Source organism: Amblyomma mixtum, chromosome 2 (assembly GCF_055824585.1).
Source record: "Amblyomma mixtum isolate Tamu chromosome 2, ASM5582458v1, whole genome shotgun sequence".
In the NCBI taxonomy this organism is placed as follows: domain Eukaryota; kingdom Metazoa; phylum Arthropoda; class Arachnida; order Ixodida; family Ixodidae; genus Amblyomma; species Amblyomma mixtum.
The window spans coordinates 10,370,013-10,384,939 of record NC_143013.1 but is presented as its reverse complement, the minus strand read 5'-3'; the positions used below and the strand labels follow the sequence as shown (position 1 = coordinate 10,384,939).

The 14,927-nt window shown below is 44.9% G+C and overlaps 1 protein-coding gene across 4 annotated transcripts in view; it reads left to right on the top strand.

The window, feature by feature from the left end:
- Window positions 1-14,927, top strand: part of LOC149358371 (structural maintenance of chromosomes flexible hinge domain-containing protein 1-like) — an 87,741-nt gene that overhangs the window by 5,242 nt on the left and 67,572 nt on the right. For 2 of the 4 annotated variants that reach the window (XM_089570431.1, XM_089570430.1), the window contains exons 4-11: window positions 129-210; window positions 852-934; window positions 3,108-3,250; window positions 6,851-6,968; window positions 8,074-8,193; window positions 10,453-10,616; window positions 12,861-12,960; window positions 13,988-14,198. In XM_089570431.1, coding sequence (XP_089426557.1) covers window positions 129-210; window positions 852-934; window positions 3,108-3,250; window positions 6,851-6,968; window positions 8,074-8,193; window positions 10,453-10,616; window positions 12,861-12,960; window positions 13,988-14,198 — 1,021 coding nt within the window. Of the gene's footprint in view, window positions 1-128; window positions 211-851; window positions 935-3,107; window positions 3,251-6,850; window positions 6,969-8,073; window positions 8,194-10,452; window positions 10,617-12,860; window positions 12,961-13,987; window positions 14,223-14,927 lie in introns of all 4 variants that reach the window. The other 2 variants (XM_089570429.1, XM_089570428.1) reach the window with 1 other exon arrangement.

The following is a 14,927-nucleotide window of genomic DNA, read 5'->3' as shown; positions in this document are numbered from 1 at the left end:
TGTGAAACAAAGGTAAAGATTTTGTTTTTCTTGTTGTGGTATAGACGATCAATCTTTTGTTATGAGAATTTGTGAAAACTACTGTGATAGCACTGTTTTTTAATGAACTTACTCTCTTGTACACACAGGTGGAATACCTGCCACACTATGACACAATCATCAAGTCTGGCATGTATGAGTACTATGCATCTGAAGGCCAGAACCCATTGCGTAAGTTATATGAATTTGTATTGCTACGCTCTGCATAGCACATCAATGTAACACGTGATTTTTTTTTTTTTTTGACATTGAGGCTTTACTTTTATGTGGTATTTCGGAATGTTTTGGCTTTGTCAAAGCACATGTTTGCTTGTCACAAATGGAAGGAATTTGGTGTAAGTTAAAAAAAGTCTGAAGTAATGGAAAACGGGTGTAAAGGCACTCACAAGACCATTGACTTTTTGTTTAATGTTCTTTTTTTCACTGCTGATGATTTGAGTTAGTAACTGTCAGCAATATGATTTTTATCTCACGCCCAAGTGTTCATTTGTGGGGCCCAGCATGGCCCCGTTCTGTGCTTGGTGAAGTTAGAAGGTCAGGTTGCTGCAGGTAAACTTGTGATCAGAATTTTGCCAACTTAGCTTCGAATCTCAAGATTTCTGATGCTCAGGTGTTTAGAAAATTGGCTGCTTATGTCTGTGCTTAACAGAACCTATGTTTTGTTGCAGCCACATGAAACTTTTTTTTTTTTTTTTGCCTTTTTGTCCCCGGAGGTGCCGAACAGCCATTTATTCTGGAGCTTGTGTGACTTGACTGCAGGCTCTTCGGATTCTGACTGTCTTTGGTGTTTCTTTTTTTTTTTCTTTCTCCAGCATATGCATTTGCAGAGCTCATTGACAATTCCTTAGCAGCCACCAAGAACAATGTTGGCAGCCGGAAAATTGAACTGAAACTGGTTAGTGCTCATCTTTGTTTCCTGGGACTGATGTGGCAGCTGTAATATGTGGGATGGAAAGCTCTAGCTAAGAGAATTGGTTTATTCTTAACTTTACTGTTTTGCTTTGACTTTGTCATGTTTTCTTGTGCTTAACCCTTTAACCGCCAATTTATTTTCCGAAAAACGTACCAAAATAGCCAATTTTATTTATGTGACCATAATTTTCTCCATGTATTTCTCTTTCTGAAAATATATTACTTCGATAGTTTCTGGTTAAAATTAACACAAAAAGTTCAAAAAGAAAAACAGTTTACGAGGGTGGCTTTCCCACAGTGCATGCCATAGTAATGGGTAGAATGCATTGAAATACCGCGGATATATTTCATATTATACGCTGTGACATAAAAGAAAATGCACAGACATTGCTTCGTCCTAAATGGAAGGCCTCGTTTAGCCTTGAGATCATGGGCCACAAGTTCCAAAGCTTGGGGTGCGGGTGGGTCGCTTCATCCACGGTTTCCATATCGGTGAAATGGAGGCAGTGCATCAATGCGTTGAAGCGATTCCTGCTCATGACCTTCGTGAACACTGGGGTCTGCAAAACTTCTTTTGTAGACCAGTACATTTCCACTCGCTAGGTTTACCAACAATACCCTGCAGTATTATCAAAGCAAGGAAGACCATGATCTCATCGTGGTCTGCCGGTTATGCAGAACGCCGAGCAGCAAAGTACTCTACCGCTTAGCAGTTCATCTCTGTGGCGATTACGTTAATGATGTCCAGTCAGAAAATACCTAAAACCAACCGAGAATGTCGTGCTCGTCAGTGGGCTGCTGCAAGATCCCAGGCACTGAAGAAAAATGAAACCGTGGAGGTGCGAGCGGCGGGTTTTTCGTGCTCACATGCTGCCACGCACGTGCAGCGACTCACCCTCGTCGTCGCCGCCGCTTTCGTCGTCATCTGAAGCCGACTCCAGCACGTACAAAGTCCGAGTCACTTTCATAAACAAATTTCATATTCTCAGAAATGCTGCTGTCACAAATGCTTGAAGAAGCAGGTTTTTTTCTTGGGACACTGCCACCACCGGCATTCCTCATGGATGACGACGCCATTGTGAAATGGCTCTTTTGAGCCTTCAATTACGTGCCAAAGGCGCAAAATGCGTTTTTTTATGGTCGGCTACTGCCCTCGAGTGTTCAAGTTCGCAACCAATGCAACTGACGACCGTAACTCTTCTTTTGAGGTGGCAGCACCGCAATATTGGGCAGGATGAGTGTGACTCGTCAATGGCGATTTTGGTGCGATATCCCATGACGAGTACAGCTCGGGGTTGGCGGTTAAAGGGTTAAAGACATTACTCACACATCGTTGACATCTGTCTACTGTTTTTTTTCCTTGAGGGCAGTGCCTGTCATTCGGCAAACACGTGCTTGCATTAGTTGCACAAGTCCCGTTATACCTGTGCTGTTGCATCCATTTCATCACGACAACCTGTATCACTCGAGGGTACTTCGCTTTCAGAATTAGCTGTAGAACTGCGTACAAGAACAGAGGCTCAGACGTGCTTCTCCTGTATTCCTCTGTATGTTGGTATTGTAGCCTTCTTGCACAGTGAAACAAAAATTATTGAAAAGCATGCCTTTGGACTCTCCATTCACTTTTCAAACATGTGCAGTAGCTCTAGTAAAGACTGTCCGAGGTACAGGAAAGAAAGCTCGTCATTCATTTGACACAGTATGCATAGAAGTCATTAGTATATATAAATGGTTCGGTTCAGTAAAGCATTAATGATGGATTTCTGCATTTAGGAACAACACTCGACTTATCCTGAACATGCAGCGCTGACAGACGAGGGACAAAGGAGAGACGAGACACACAAGGCGCTGAACTAGCAACATAGTTCAGTGCCCTGTGTGTCTCATCTCTCCTTCGTCCCTCGTCTGTCAGCGCTGCATGTTCAGGATGTCAAACCAACTTGCCCAGCAACACAGCCTACTCGACGTATGGCAGCGATTTCGCTTGCTTTGTCCGCTGGATGATAATTCGTAATGAGTGAAATCAATCAGGTGAAAAGTGTGGATTTATCTCCAGTGCTTCTTTCTGTGGAAATTTAGCACTTAATTTTGCGCTAAGCACGTGATTTGTGTCACGTGTTGGGCGTGGCTCACAATGGTGTTCCTGTTCTGTCCAGTACCTGGACGACAGCTCGCAGCAGGAGAAGAGCACTATCCTGGTGGTGGACAACGGGTGTGGCATGACCTCCTGGCAGCTCAACAACTGGGCCATCTACAGGCTCTCCAAGTTCAACCGCAAGGACAAGACGTTACAGAACCTGTGAGAACCACCTGTGTGCCCTCTGGGCTGCTCTTTGTGTCACCATTTTTTTCACTCGAGCGGCGTAAAGGTGGTTCCACTGGGCACACCTTATCGCTGTCTTAGTTTCCGTGTTGTGCATGATGTGCTGCTCTGGCTGCAATTCACGTGAATGACGTGCTTGCATGACAGGCTGTCAGTATGGAGGTGGTGGCTTCAGGGTGCACTCCCTCATACAACCGCTCATGGTGCTGCTGTCATCAAGGAAGGAACAGTCAGGGCCACTTTCTTGGCAGAAAGTTCTTTCGGGTTTTACTGTGTTTCTTTTGCCATGAAGGTGTTTCTTTTACGGACGAGAGCTATTATTGGGAGCCACCCTGAATCGTTGGAAGAAGCCCCATAACAGTGGGCAGCGCTTTTACTATTTGCTTTGGCAATTTTAAATTGAATTTTTTACAAATTAAGAGGCTTTAAAGGCCTACTTGACCGAAATTTTTCAAACCGTAAAAAGGTTGTTTTTTCATAGTACACCCCCGTATTATGCTACCCATAAAACATTACGCTCCAGTTTCAAGCAATTACGGTGAAAAAGGCACGCAAAAATCGGAGTTTTCAATACCGAAACTGGAAGAACGGGCGCCATTGCCGCCCGCCGGAAGTGACGCATGTTTGAGACTGTACTCCGGTCGGGTTCGGAGCGTCTGCTCGTTGCGGCTCGAGCAAAGCGCTGGTAGCGGTAGCGCGTGCAGCACTTTGTGCGATAAATACTGGTTATATGTGAAAACACACATCTTGGAACGGATGAAACGCCCTAGAAAAAGTTTTAAATGTGTTTTATTTGCTGTAGTAGACTAGAAAAGTCCTGGCTCAACCTCAGTGAAGATGATCGCGCCGCAATGCTTGTGAGCGCTGTTTGCCTGGCAGTATTCGATTACAGCTTGTGCAAAGTTCGAATATAGCGGAGGAAGGAAGCATATTCAAATGGAGGCCAAGTAGAAGTGCTTGTATTATAAAGTCAGCTTTTTTGAGCGGGCACGCGCGTGCCAACGGCACATGTGCGCTCTGCTGTGCGTGCAATATGGTTGTTGTCTTGATAAAAAAAAAAAATGACCTGCCTTCTCCTTTTCCTTCTCATTTTTCTCCCCCGTCGAAAGGTATTCCTGCCTGGGCACAGAAATTTGGAACAGGTGTTGTGAACGCCAGTTAAATCAATAAAAACAGATGGATGTGTAAAAAGAGAGCTGAAGAGAATTAAGTGCTGCGTTAAGTGAAAGAATATGCCGGAAGCAAAATTTGTGTTGCAAAATAAATATATATTTGTCTCTTCGAGGACCGTGGCATATCAGTGCGGTGCCGATGGTGGGCTGGTTCATCTTTGCGTGCCTCGGTCGGGCAAGCCACTGTGCGTTGCGAAATACATGTCGATTCAAATGAACAAAAACTTATGCGTTGCGTTGATTACAGTATTTACCTAGAACCACTTAAAGCCCGTGTACTGCAGGGACGGAAAGGTTTTTCTAATCTTTTCAAACCACACAGCTGGGCAGAACGACGTGGTTGCCGAACACCAGTCGACCGTATACGCCCACCGCGCAAATTACCGTAGGTGTCTCTAACCAAACATATAAATTTGATATTTATATGTTATGGTATTTATATGTTATGGATCGCCAACTAGCCCGCACCCTTACCCTACTGAATAAAATCAAAATTCTTTGAAAAGATTATCATTCAAATAACATGCGTGCAGTTCTCTGGGGTCTTGGAGACGCGTCTCGAATGGTAACGCTGAAGCTTCCTGTAATCGACCTCAAGTGTGAATGGCGTGAGGCAGTAAGAAAGTCAACGTTTTCAGTAACGCTTGTGTGGCCTTCCAGGATTCTCAGTCCGGCCTGCAAATCTTCGAGGCAGCAGATACACTCGGTGCACGACGGCATTATTGCGCATTGGGCACCTGCAATAAACGGGTGTGCATATGTTGATTCCTTTTCAGACGAAGCAGACCTCTCCTAGACTTCTGCCTGGTGTAAATAACGTGCCGTCAAAAGGGCGTTGCTCGATGAGCAAAGCCGTCCACTTTAACTTCTGGACCGGCTTAGCTAGCTTGTGACAAGCGGGTCCCCCCTCCTCTTTATTCTCCCGATTAGAGACGCCTCAAAGCCTTCGGTTCGTGGCATGCTTGGGCGATCGGGCCTGAAAGACGTAGGTGCTCTGATGCATGATGTAGACCGGGACAGGTCTATTGACAAAGCCCAACCCACAAAAGGGGTTAGCGCGAGGCAGAAGCGTCAGTCACCCACCATTATCTTTTTTGAAGAAGAAGGGGAATTCACGTTAAAACCTGAGCTCCAGACAGCTGACACCAGCTTTCGAGATCGGGGGACAAGGGCAGTGGCCGAGAGGTATACATGGTGCTTTCCGCATTCCTCGTATTCCCTTCCGCGGCCATGCACTTCGTCTACATGATGCCAGCAGTTTATTTTTCTCGGATACCATCGAGCTTCGCGGTGAAAACAGCCAGAAACGCGCCAGAAGAAGAGCTTACAAGGGGCGCGCACTCACTTCTGAACGCCTGAAACTGGCGAGCCGGCGATGCCGGTGTCTCAAATGTGCGTCATTTCCGGTCAGGTTTGTTAGTTGTCCAGCACACCGCTAGGGGTCTGCGTCGTCTGCTACAGAGGTTTTTGAACGCTTCTAACTAAAATTCTAGACGCTTCGCAGCCCTAATATTAAATATAAATATTGTTAATAACATGCACACTATATCGAGCGCAAAATTAGCCGAAGTAAAGTTTCGGTCAAGTAGGCCTTTAAATCAAATTATCTAAATTAAATTTCAAATTGATATACAAATTAGTATTTATTTTATTTTTAATTGTTTATTTAAAGTGGAATTGTAATTTACAGCTAAAAATGTGCGACTTATAAAATGCATGGATTTAAAGTTTAGGAATTTAGTTTCATTTTGTGTTTGAAATTAAAACGAAAATTTAGCAATTATTTTAAATGTTATACAGTTGGACCTTGTCATAATGAAGTTGAAAGGGCCCGGCGATTACTTCGTTGTAGCCGTAGCTTCGTTACAGCCTGTGTTGGTCAAGCTTGCAAGGGGAATGGTCATTCCTTCGTTGTATCCATTATTTCGTAATAAACCATTTCATTATAACGAGTTTTGACTATTATTAAAGTTTAGAGCTTACAATTTTATAAAGAAAAATTTGAGAAGTTTTGGTAGCGAAAAATTTCTTCTTGTGAGGGCAAACCCCCCACTCCTTTTCGAAAATGAATGCGATGGTGGGGACTGGTGTATCTCTCCTCGTGCTTGTCCCCTTTTGCAGGCAGGGCAGGGAGTGGCAAGGCAAGGAGGAGTCTGTGAACGAGAGTGTTTTTTGATGGAAAAAAATCTTGGCGGTTAAGCTCACTGAAGAAATTTGCAAGTTGTCAGTCAGGACTAAGGACGGCTCTCGCCGAATGTTTTAACTGAGACGTAGCCTGGTTTAGTTAGTTTTTTTCATTTTCTTTACATTTGCTCTCATAACAACAAAGCACCTGCAGCAGTGACTGTTTCTGTGTGCTCTTCTGGCTTGATGATGATTCTTATGTGTGGTCTTTTCGTTCCAGGGATGATTCTGGGACCACGGATGCTCCTGCGCGTAAACCCCGCTTTCTCAACAGTGAGATCTCCTACTTTGGGGCTGGCGGCAAGCAAGCTATTTTCTTCATAGGCAACTCCACAAGGGTAACTTGCCTTTTTTTTTTTATTATTACTCTTTGCTGCTGTGGAAGCGGCTGCAACATGGGGTTGGTGCCTAAGGAGGGGTGGGGGAGCCCCACACAGGCACCACGTACCACGTCCTCCGCTGAGGTGCACAACCTTTTGCTGAGGTGTGCGCTTGTTGGCGAGCTAGGTTGTGGGATCGAAGGTGCATCGGCATTGGAGGGAACAATTTGATAGCCTTTGTGCCTAAATGAGCAGCTTGCTGTGAAGAGTGCGCTACTCATAAAGGTGGTGTGTTATTAATGTGAAGGCATTATAAGACTCACCGGCAACGAAACGAGGCATCAGCGTTCACCCACAGCAGCGGTCCCGAAAATCCCAGGTGACGTCACTGTTGTATCGGAGAAAAATGAAATTTTTTTTCCGAAGGCAGGGAATTGAACGCGGACTTCCAGATTGCAAGGCGAGCACGCAACCGCAGGCCACAAAACCGTGTTGATTCTCGGGGAACAAATGTGAACCTAGTATATATGCATTGCCTTACGACTGTATGCTAATGAATAGGTATGTAATTAGGAAGGAAGAGAAGAAAAATAAAAACAAGAAAAAAAAAACGCTTTCACGTTCAAAGTACCTAGGTAGTCTTGAGGAAGGACACTGGTCTTTGGAACCAATTTTTTTTTTTTTTTTTTGTGGCGAACAGGGAACTTTTATTTGCTATTATTATTCAAACCATTTGTATTGGACAGCTAGGGCTGTTTGGAATTGACTGCTCAGCTGCTACCATTGTGCAGCTTTCAGCATGCATACAGGCAGGGCAAGGTGGCTAGATAACTGCGCACAATAATCTTTTTTTGTGCTCTGAAATTGCACGAAGTGCTGTTTTCAATCATTTATTATGCAGAGCTGCTCTGAAAGAGCATTTTCCTTTTTGGAAAAAAAAATATTGCTCAGATGGACCCAATCTTTGCTTCAATTGCTCCTACTACCCACGGTTAATAGTGAACAAATTTAACTTATTCCACTGGGTGTTCTCTTTCCTGTTGGGGGGGAAGCCCCTTCCTTGGCAGCAGTGACATTTGCACTCCACTGAAGTAACAATCATGCTTATCACCCTCTCTTTCAGATGATTACGAAGCCAAAAGGTTCAAAGGATGTGCACGAGCTTGTGATCTCCAAGGATGAGTTTGAGCAGCGGGAGAAGGAGAAAGGGTTGATTTACTCCGGCAACATCCTGAACAGAAAGGTACTACGTCCACACTTTGCTTTTTTTTTCTTTTCCTTTTTCTCATTCTTGACTGAGCGAAAAATATCAGCAGAGGTTACGCACTCTTGCTGGTCAGCTGCTTGCTGGCTGCCAGTTTGGCACGGGGCTTATTATGGGAGGGAGAACCTAAGTTGACCGAGGGAAGGAGCAAATACAGTCGAGGACCAAAAAGTTAGACCCATGATTTTTCGGCCGTTTTTGTGGCACACTGCGACATACCCCTTAGAGCCAATGTATAAGGGCGCCTGAAAATCCGGACACATTGCAAGTGATTGCCTGATATTTCGGACCTCATTTGTACTCACTAGTATAACACCGCTGCCAGTATTGCCAGTAAGATAGTGAACAAGGGAGCCGTAGCGCTCCCGAAACGTCTTTCTTTATTGACTTTGGCCAGTGACCAGCAATCCTCAACTGCCAGTATTCAAGCCGCTATATAGTGTTTATAGTGGAACATCATTGATTCTGACATCAAGGAGGATCGAAAACTTGAGAGAACAAAGGAATTCAAGCTAAAAGGCAACCCCTTCAATGGCAGGGCTGATATTCTCTCTAGGTTCGCGCATTATGCACATGTGGTTGCGAACTGTAGCTTTCTCGGACTTGGTCCGCTGCTAAAGCTCAGATAGTGGCCAAAGTTCGCAGAACTCATTTGTGCAGAGTTCTTTAGCCCTGAAAATGCAAAGATGCAGCATAGAAGCACATGGGACGCATAGGGCTTCATGGAGATGGTGAGCAAGGAGAAAATGGCGGCACCATCTGAACCGTGGAGCCTGTACCTGTGGCAAAACTTACCGCAGCTCCAACTGTTCTCCCACTGCTATAACATAACCCACTCCGTAATCACTACTTGAGCTGTACTCACAAGGAAGCAGTGAGCAGCAGCGTGCGGCTTGCACATCACTGACATTGTGATTGGGCGTGCAGCCTGCATATTCTTGACATTGCTATCTCTAATTGCACTGTATGCATAGGGAGCTGTGACTGACGGCGCAGTCCGCACATCACTGACATCGCGTTCACTAGTCGAGCTGCATGCAGCGTGAGTTCGGATGATGCGAATTTTTTCGTGACCCCATGAGATTCGTATTATCGAGATTCTAGCGTACCGTTGCATTGTACAGCACTTATTCTGATAACAAGGCACCAAAGAGCAGTAATGGGTGCCGCGTCGAATTGGGTCACTGGTGATAACAAGGCACCGAAGAACAGTAATGGGTGCCACGTCGAATTGGGCCACTGGTGATAACAAGGCACCGAAGAACTGTAATGGGTGCCAACATCAAATCGGGTCACTGGTGGCGGGGAGCAGTGCAGCCCAAGTGTGGGTGTTCTTGAAGATCGTTCTGCTTGGTTCAGTCTCTCAACCTGATTAAAGGGACTGTAATATGCGGTGTGGAGAGGTACACTGGGGGAAGTAAAACTAGACCTGTCTCTGTTAATGGCCCCAGAGGAACATATGTCCTTTTATTAAGAACATTACAAGCTTTTGTTGGGAATTTTCATTCAGCACAGCTTACTCTCGGACTCCCGTCATTTGATTTCTACCTCAACATTTTGCATGGATGTAAGTGCAGAGTAGTGTACCTGCCTTTTGCCTTTTCACCTGAAACCACTTTTATGTGTTAGTAGGCAAGGATATATGAATTTCTTTGGAGGAGAAATTCTAGAGACCCGTGTACTGTGCAATGTCAGTGCACGTTACAGAACCCCAGGTGGTCGAAATTTCCGGAGCCCTCCACTACGGCGTCCCTCATAGACTTAGTCGCTTTGGGACGTTAAACCGCATAAACCAACCAGCAAGGATATATGATCCCAGGGGATTGTCAAGTTCATTGCTTGAAAGAAGCAGGTAAATAGTGTGCTTGATTTTCTGTTGTTTGCTCATTGCTATCACGTTTTCTTTATTGCTAAAAATTAATTTCGCTGGTTTGATTTCATCTAAATACAAACCAAGGTTTGCCATGGTAGTGTTAATGTTGAGTGGTACTCAGGATGACACATTTTTCTCGGCTTCTGTATATTACTTTCACAGCCTAGTTAAAAGAGCATTGTTGGGGCTCAGTTGTGATTGCCGTGCATTTACGTGGCTAGGTGTTCATGCGTGACACGTGCCTGTGACCTGCTCTGCTGACTTCAGACTTGAATTTTGTCAGCAGTGGATGTGTAGTAGGCAAGGAGTGACTAATGGCACTGCAACACAGATTTCATATTGAAGCTGTGGAAATGTGCTTGCAGCCTGGCGATGCAAGCCACATCAGCCCAGAAGAGGAAGGTCTGCGGGAGGTGATTGCAGACGAGGCAGACAAAGACCAGTTCACCTGCGTGGTCATCTGGGGCATCTCGAGCGAGCACGTCCAGTTTCTCAAGCACAACTTCAGCACGTGGTGCTCGCAGCTGGCGTGAGTTGTTCCTCTCTTCCTCTATTCCTCCACTCGTTCTTTTCATGTGTGAACCCACCGCAATGTCTCAGCGGCTTTGGTGTTCGGCTGCCGATCCCAAGGTCACGGGATCGAATCCCAGCCGCGGTGGCCGTATTTCGATGGAGGTGAAGCATAAAAGGCGCCAGTGTCCAGTGCAATGTCAGCATTTGTTGAAGAGCCTCAGGGGGTCTAAATTAATCCCGATCCACCACAGTGTGCTTCATAGCCCAAGCCCATGTGTTACTGTGGGATACAGTTTACAATTTACATGTGTGGTGGGGGAAACAAATTGCTTGTGTTCAACCAGTACCTTGGAAGGTGGCAAGGTTGGTATGACAGTGCAGTGGAAAAGAGATCAAAAAGTGGCAGGTTACCGGCTGAAACTCCATATGGAAATCTTGTTAGACTCTGGTCAATTCATGATGCAAGAAATCTTGCTAAGCATGTTCACCTATGTGGAGTCTGTTGTTGTGTAGTCGGTGCTCATGAAAATGCTCATGAAAGTGTAAGCCTGCCTTGCAATACACTGCTTGCTTTTCTTGCATGTTCAGCCTCTCTGTTGCATATGGGCTGTCAAGTGTTGTTTTGATCAAATGAAACTCATGGAAGATAACTTTTTGCTTGAAATAAGGTCGTGGTTCAGTGGTTGCGATCGTCCAGCTTTGCAGCGTACTCTAATATTGCCTAGATTAGGAAAGCATTTTTCATAAATTGCTTTCAGAGGAAGAAGGTGGTGTTTTGCTCATATCATGTTGTGCCATGAGGCCAACTTTCTTAATTTTCAATGTATATTTATATCCTGTATGTTAAACATTTACAATTAATGATATTCTAGGTGCCCTTCTCGTACAGCCTCGCTTGAATGCATGGTTAGGCTGTATACTGTAGAACCCCACTGTAGTAATTCGGATCTAGTGAAGGGAAAACACAGCCCCATGTTGCCTTGTGTTGATGACTGTACATGTATTTTTTTGGTTATAGTAAAGATTTTTTTTTCAAAGAAACGGCTATAGTAAAGAACGTCAGGCTGTGGCGACATACTTCCCGCGGAATGATGACACCATGGCGCGCGCAAAGTCTAGGATTGCGAGCCCAACGTTTGGAAGCGAATGGGTACCAAACACTGTAAAATGGCACTCTTTGAGGTTGCTTCACCGCCAAGCTCGAGAGTGGTGACGAGAAGCCAACTTTTTGAGGGCCTTGGGGCCGGGAGGCAAAAGCATGTGGCGCATAGGAAAAAAAGTAAAGCTGGCTACGAACATAGAAAGAAGGGTGCACGATTCACTGAGAAAGGAAAGCCAGTAAAAGGGCATTGAGGAGTGTTTAAGGGAAAGAAAGGGCGACTGTTCGTAGTACAGCAGCGCGAAGCGTGGAGAAGTGATGGCACTGCATGGGCAGTTTTGCTCCTTGACTGTGTCATGCATGTTTCTTAACTATTGCCTCTTTAATTAATGAGGCTGTGGAAGACGACATTGTGGTCATGCAAAGCTTTGGTTTTTCCATGTGATCAAACTCGCGTTGTATTTGTAGCTGCACTGTATGCGTGCAAGTGCGGTATTTCTGCATGACATACACAAAGTCGAAAATTTGATAATATGAAATGTGGTAACTGAAAGTGAATAGTGATTGTGTAAAGGGATGACAACAGCAGATGGGAGGTATTTCTGAGTGTTTCTTTTATGAACCAACACTTTGTGTTTAGTAAGTAGCCATTTAATTACCAGAGGCCGCCGCAGTGGCTCAATGGTTAAGGTGCTCGGCTGCTGACTCAAAAGACGCGGGTTCGATCCCGGCCGCGGCGGCTGGAATTTCTTTGGAGGAGAAATTCTAGAGGACCGTGTGCTGTGCGATGTCAGTGCCCGTTAAAGAACCCCAGGTGGTCGAAATTTCCGGAGCCCTTCACTACGGCGTCTCTCATAGCCTTAGTCGCTTTGGGACGTTAAACCCCATAAACCAAACCATAAACCAACCATTTAATTACCAGAGAGCATCCTTAGAGCCGTGCCATCACTAACCACTGATATAAGTGTTTGTTGTACTGAGTTACTTTGCTATAGAGGGGTTCTACTTATTACTTTGTGTGTCCTTTTTTCATCCATTTTGTGTTATTTTTCCAAACTGTCAAGAGTCTGCTTTTTTCCTTTGTGGGCTGTGGGCTTTTTTCCTTTGTGGCGTCTCAGTTTTTCTTTCTTTTTTTTCCCTCTTGTATGAAATTTTCTCCAGGCACATCTACCACTACTACCTCCATGGTCCAAATGGCAACGTTCTCCCTGAAGAGTCCAGCAAACGCCCTCCATCTCCGTACCGGCATATCGATATTGAGGTAGCTGTGCTCGCTGGTTTTTGTCTACTTGACTTTGCAGGCCTCCTGCGGTTATCCTTTTGTTTTACTGTGTCTATAGCTCGAGAAGGTCAGTTTAAGGAGGGACACTGGTCTTGAAAAAAAAATTTTTATTAATGAAGTCACAGTTATGAAATCTTCAGGGCTTATGTATTTTTGTGTGCTGATTCTAAATATGTCATTTAATTTCATGTAAAACAATTCCTTGAGCACTTATGCACATTTTATGCTAGTATTTTGCGGAGAGTTTTGAAGGAAATTTGCTGCGGGAAACTCGCTGAAATGTATGCCATTTGGTTCTCTTGACACCAAGGAATACAATAAGGGTGAAATTGTCTTTCTGCCTATCACAGAACTTAAGTTATAGAGTTTTGAAGTTGTCGCTTCAGAAATGAGAAGGAAAATGTGTATTCCTGTGTGTGAAGTGGCAGCTTCAGTACTCTATTACTGAAGTTCTATGACAGCCAGGATGATAATTTTATCCTTATTGTATTCCTTGGTGTCAAGAGAACCCAATGGCATACATTTCAGCGAGTTTCCTGCAGCAAATTTTCTTCAAAACTTTCCGCAAAATACTAGCATAAAATGTGCACAAGTGCTCAAGGAATTGTTTTACATGAAATTAAAAGACATATCTAGAATCAGCACACAAAAATACATGTGCCCTGAAAATTTCATAACTATGACTAAATTATTAAAATTTTCTTTTCAGGACCAGTGTCCCCCCTTAAGCACATTTTATATAGATTTAAAACATACTAATTAAGCAATTCTAAAATGTTTCAAACATTGTAGTCTTGTGCCAGTTATTATGCTTGCACGAAGCTGTTCTTGCATTTGTACTCAGTTTTGGGCTGCTAGAGAAATTCCAATTTGTTATGAAGAAGCAAGCTAAGTTGTTGGTTTGTAGTATGAGCAGGCATGGTTGTTTAATAGCACTAATTTTTGCAATGATCAAAGCCGTCGGTTGCTGATTCTCGGTGCGCTATTTCCTTTTATCTGCCCCCAGGTAAGCCTGATGATGAAGAGCGGGCAGCACAAGGTGGCCAACCTGCGGGACATTGAAATGGATCAAGAGACGCTGCTGATCCGGAGCACCTCGGACCGGTTCGACTTCAGGGCAACCGTGGATGGCACTCGGGTGGTGGAGGGGCAGCTGCGATACCACCCGTTTCTCTACGACCACGAGAGCTTTCCCCCTGAGCACCCAGATCAGCGAGGTGGGGTAGGCGCTTTGCGCTTAGGTCAGTGCTGCTCTGCAAAGTCCTCTTTACCCCCCCCCCCCCCCAACACACACCACCGCCTTCCCCTACAGACGTGGAACCACTAATGATGGCTGCGGTCAGCTTTCTTCTAGAGACCTCTTGAGGCCCCTTGAAGGGCAGTCACCAGCTTCTGACTTCTACCTTTTTTCTTTGCAAGACTGGTTGGGAGTGGCTGCTGTGATAAACTTTCTCAAACCTTGGGTACACAGCACCCATGCATGTACAGCAGAATCTCAATGATACGAACGCGTTATACGAATTCCAGGATGATATGAATTCGTAAAATTCCCCTGCCGGCGTGAATTGTGTACAATGTGCAGAATTTCGGATGTTTCGAACTCTCCTCCGTGCCTCTGTGGATGATACGATTACACAAGCCGTGGCCGCACCCTTGAGCACTAAGCTCTACCTGTTCATCGCTGACGTCGCGATTGCCAATCGTGTGGTGTGCACCGTGAGTAACGAGCTGCGGCTGCATGGCTGTGAATAAAACACGTCAGCCGTGAACAGATCTGTGTGAATGCATTTTCCATGCTTGTGCATACGAATTTTATTCGTTTGGATAATACAGAATTTCATATGATGCGAATTTTTTCGTAACCTCATGAAATTCATATCTACTTTGTACTTGCAGCACAGCTGTCACTGCTGATCTACTAGGAAGGGTACTCCGCATTATGGGCA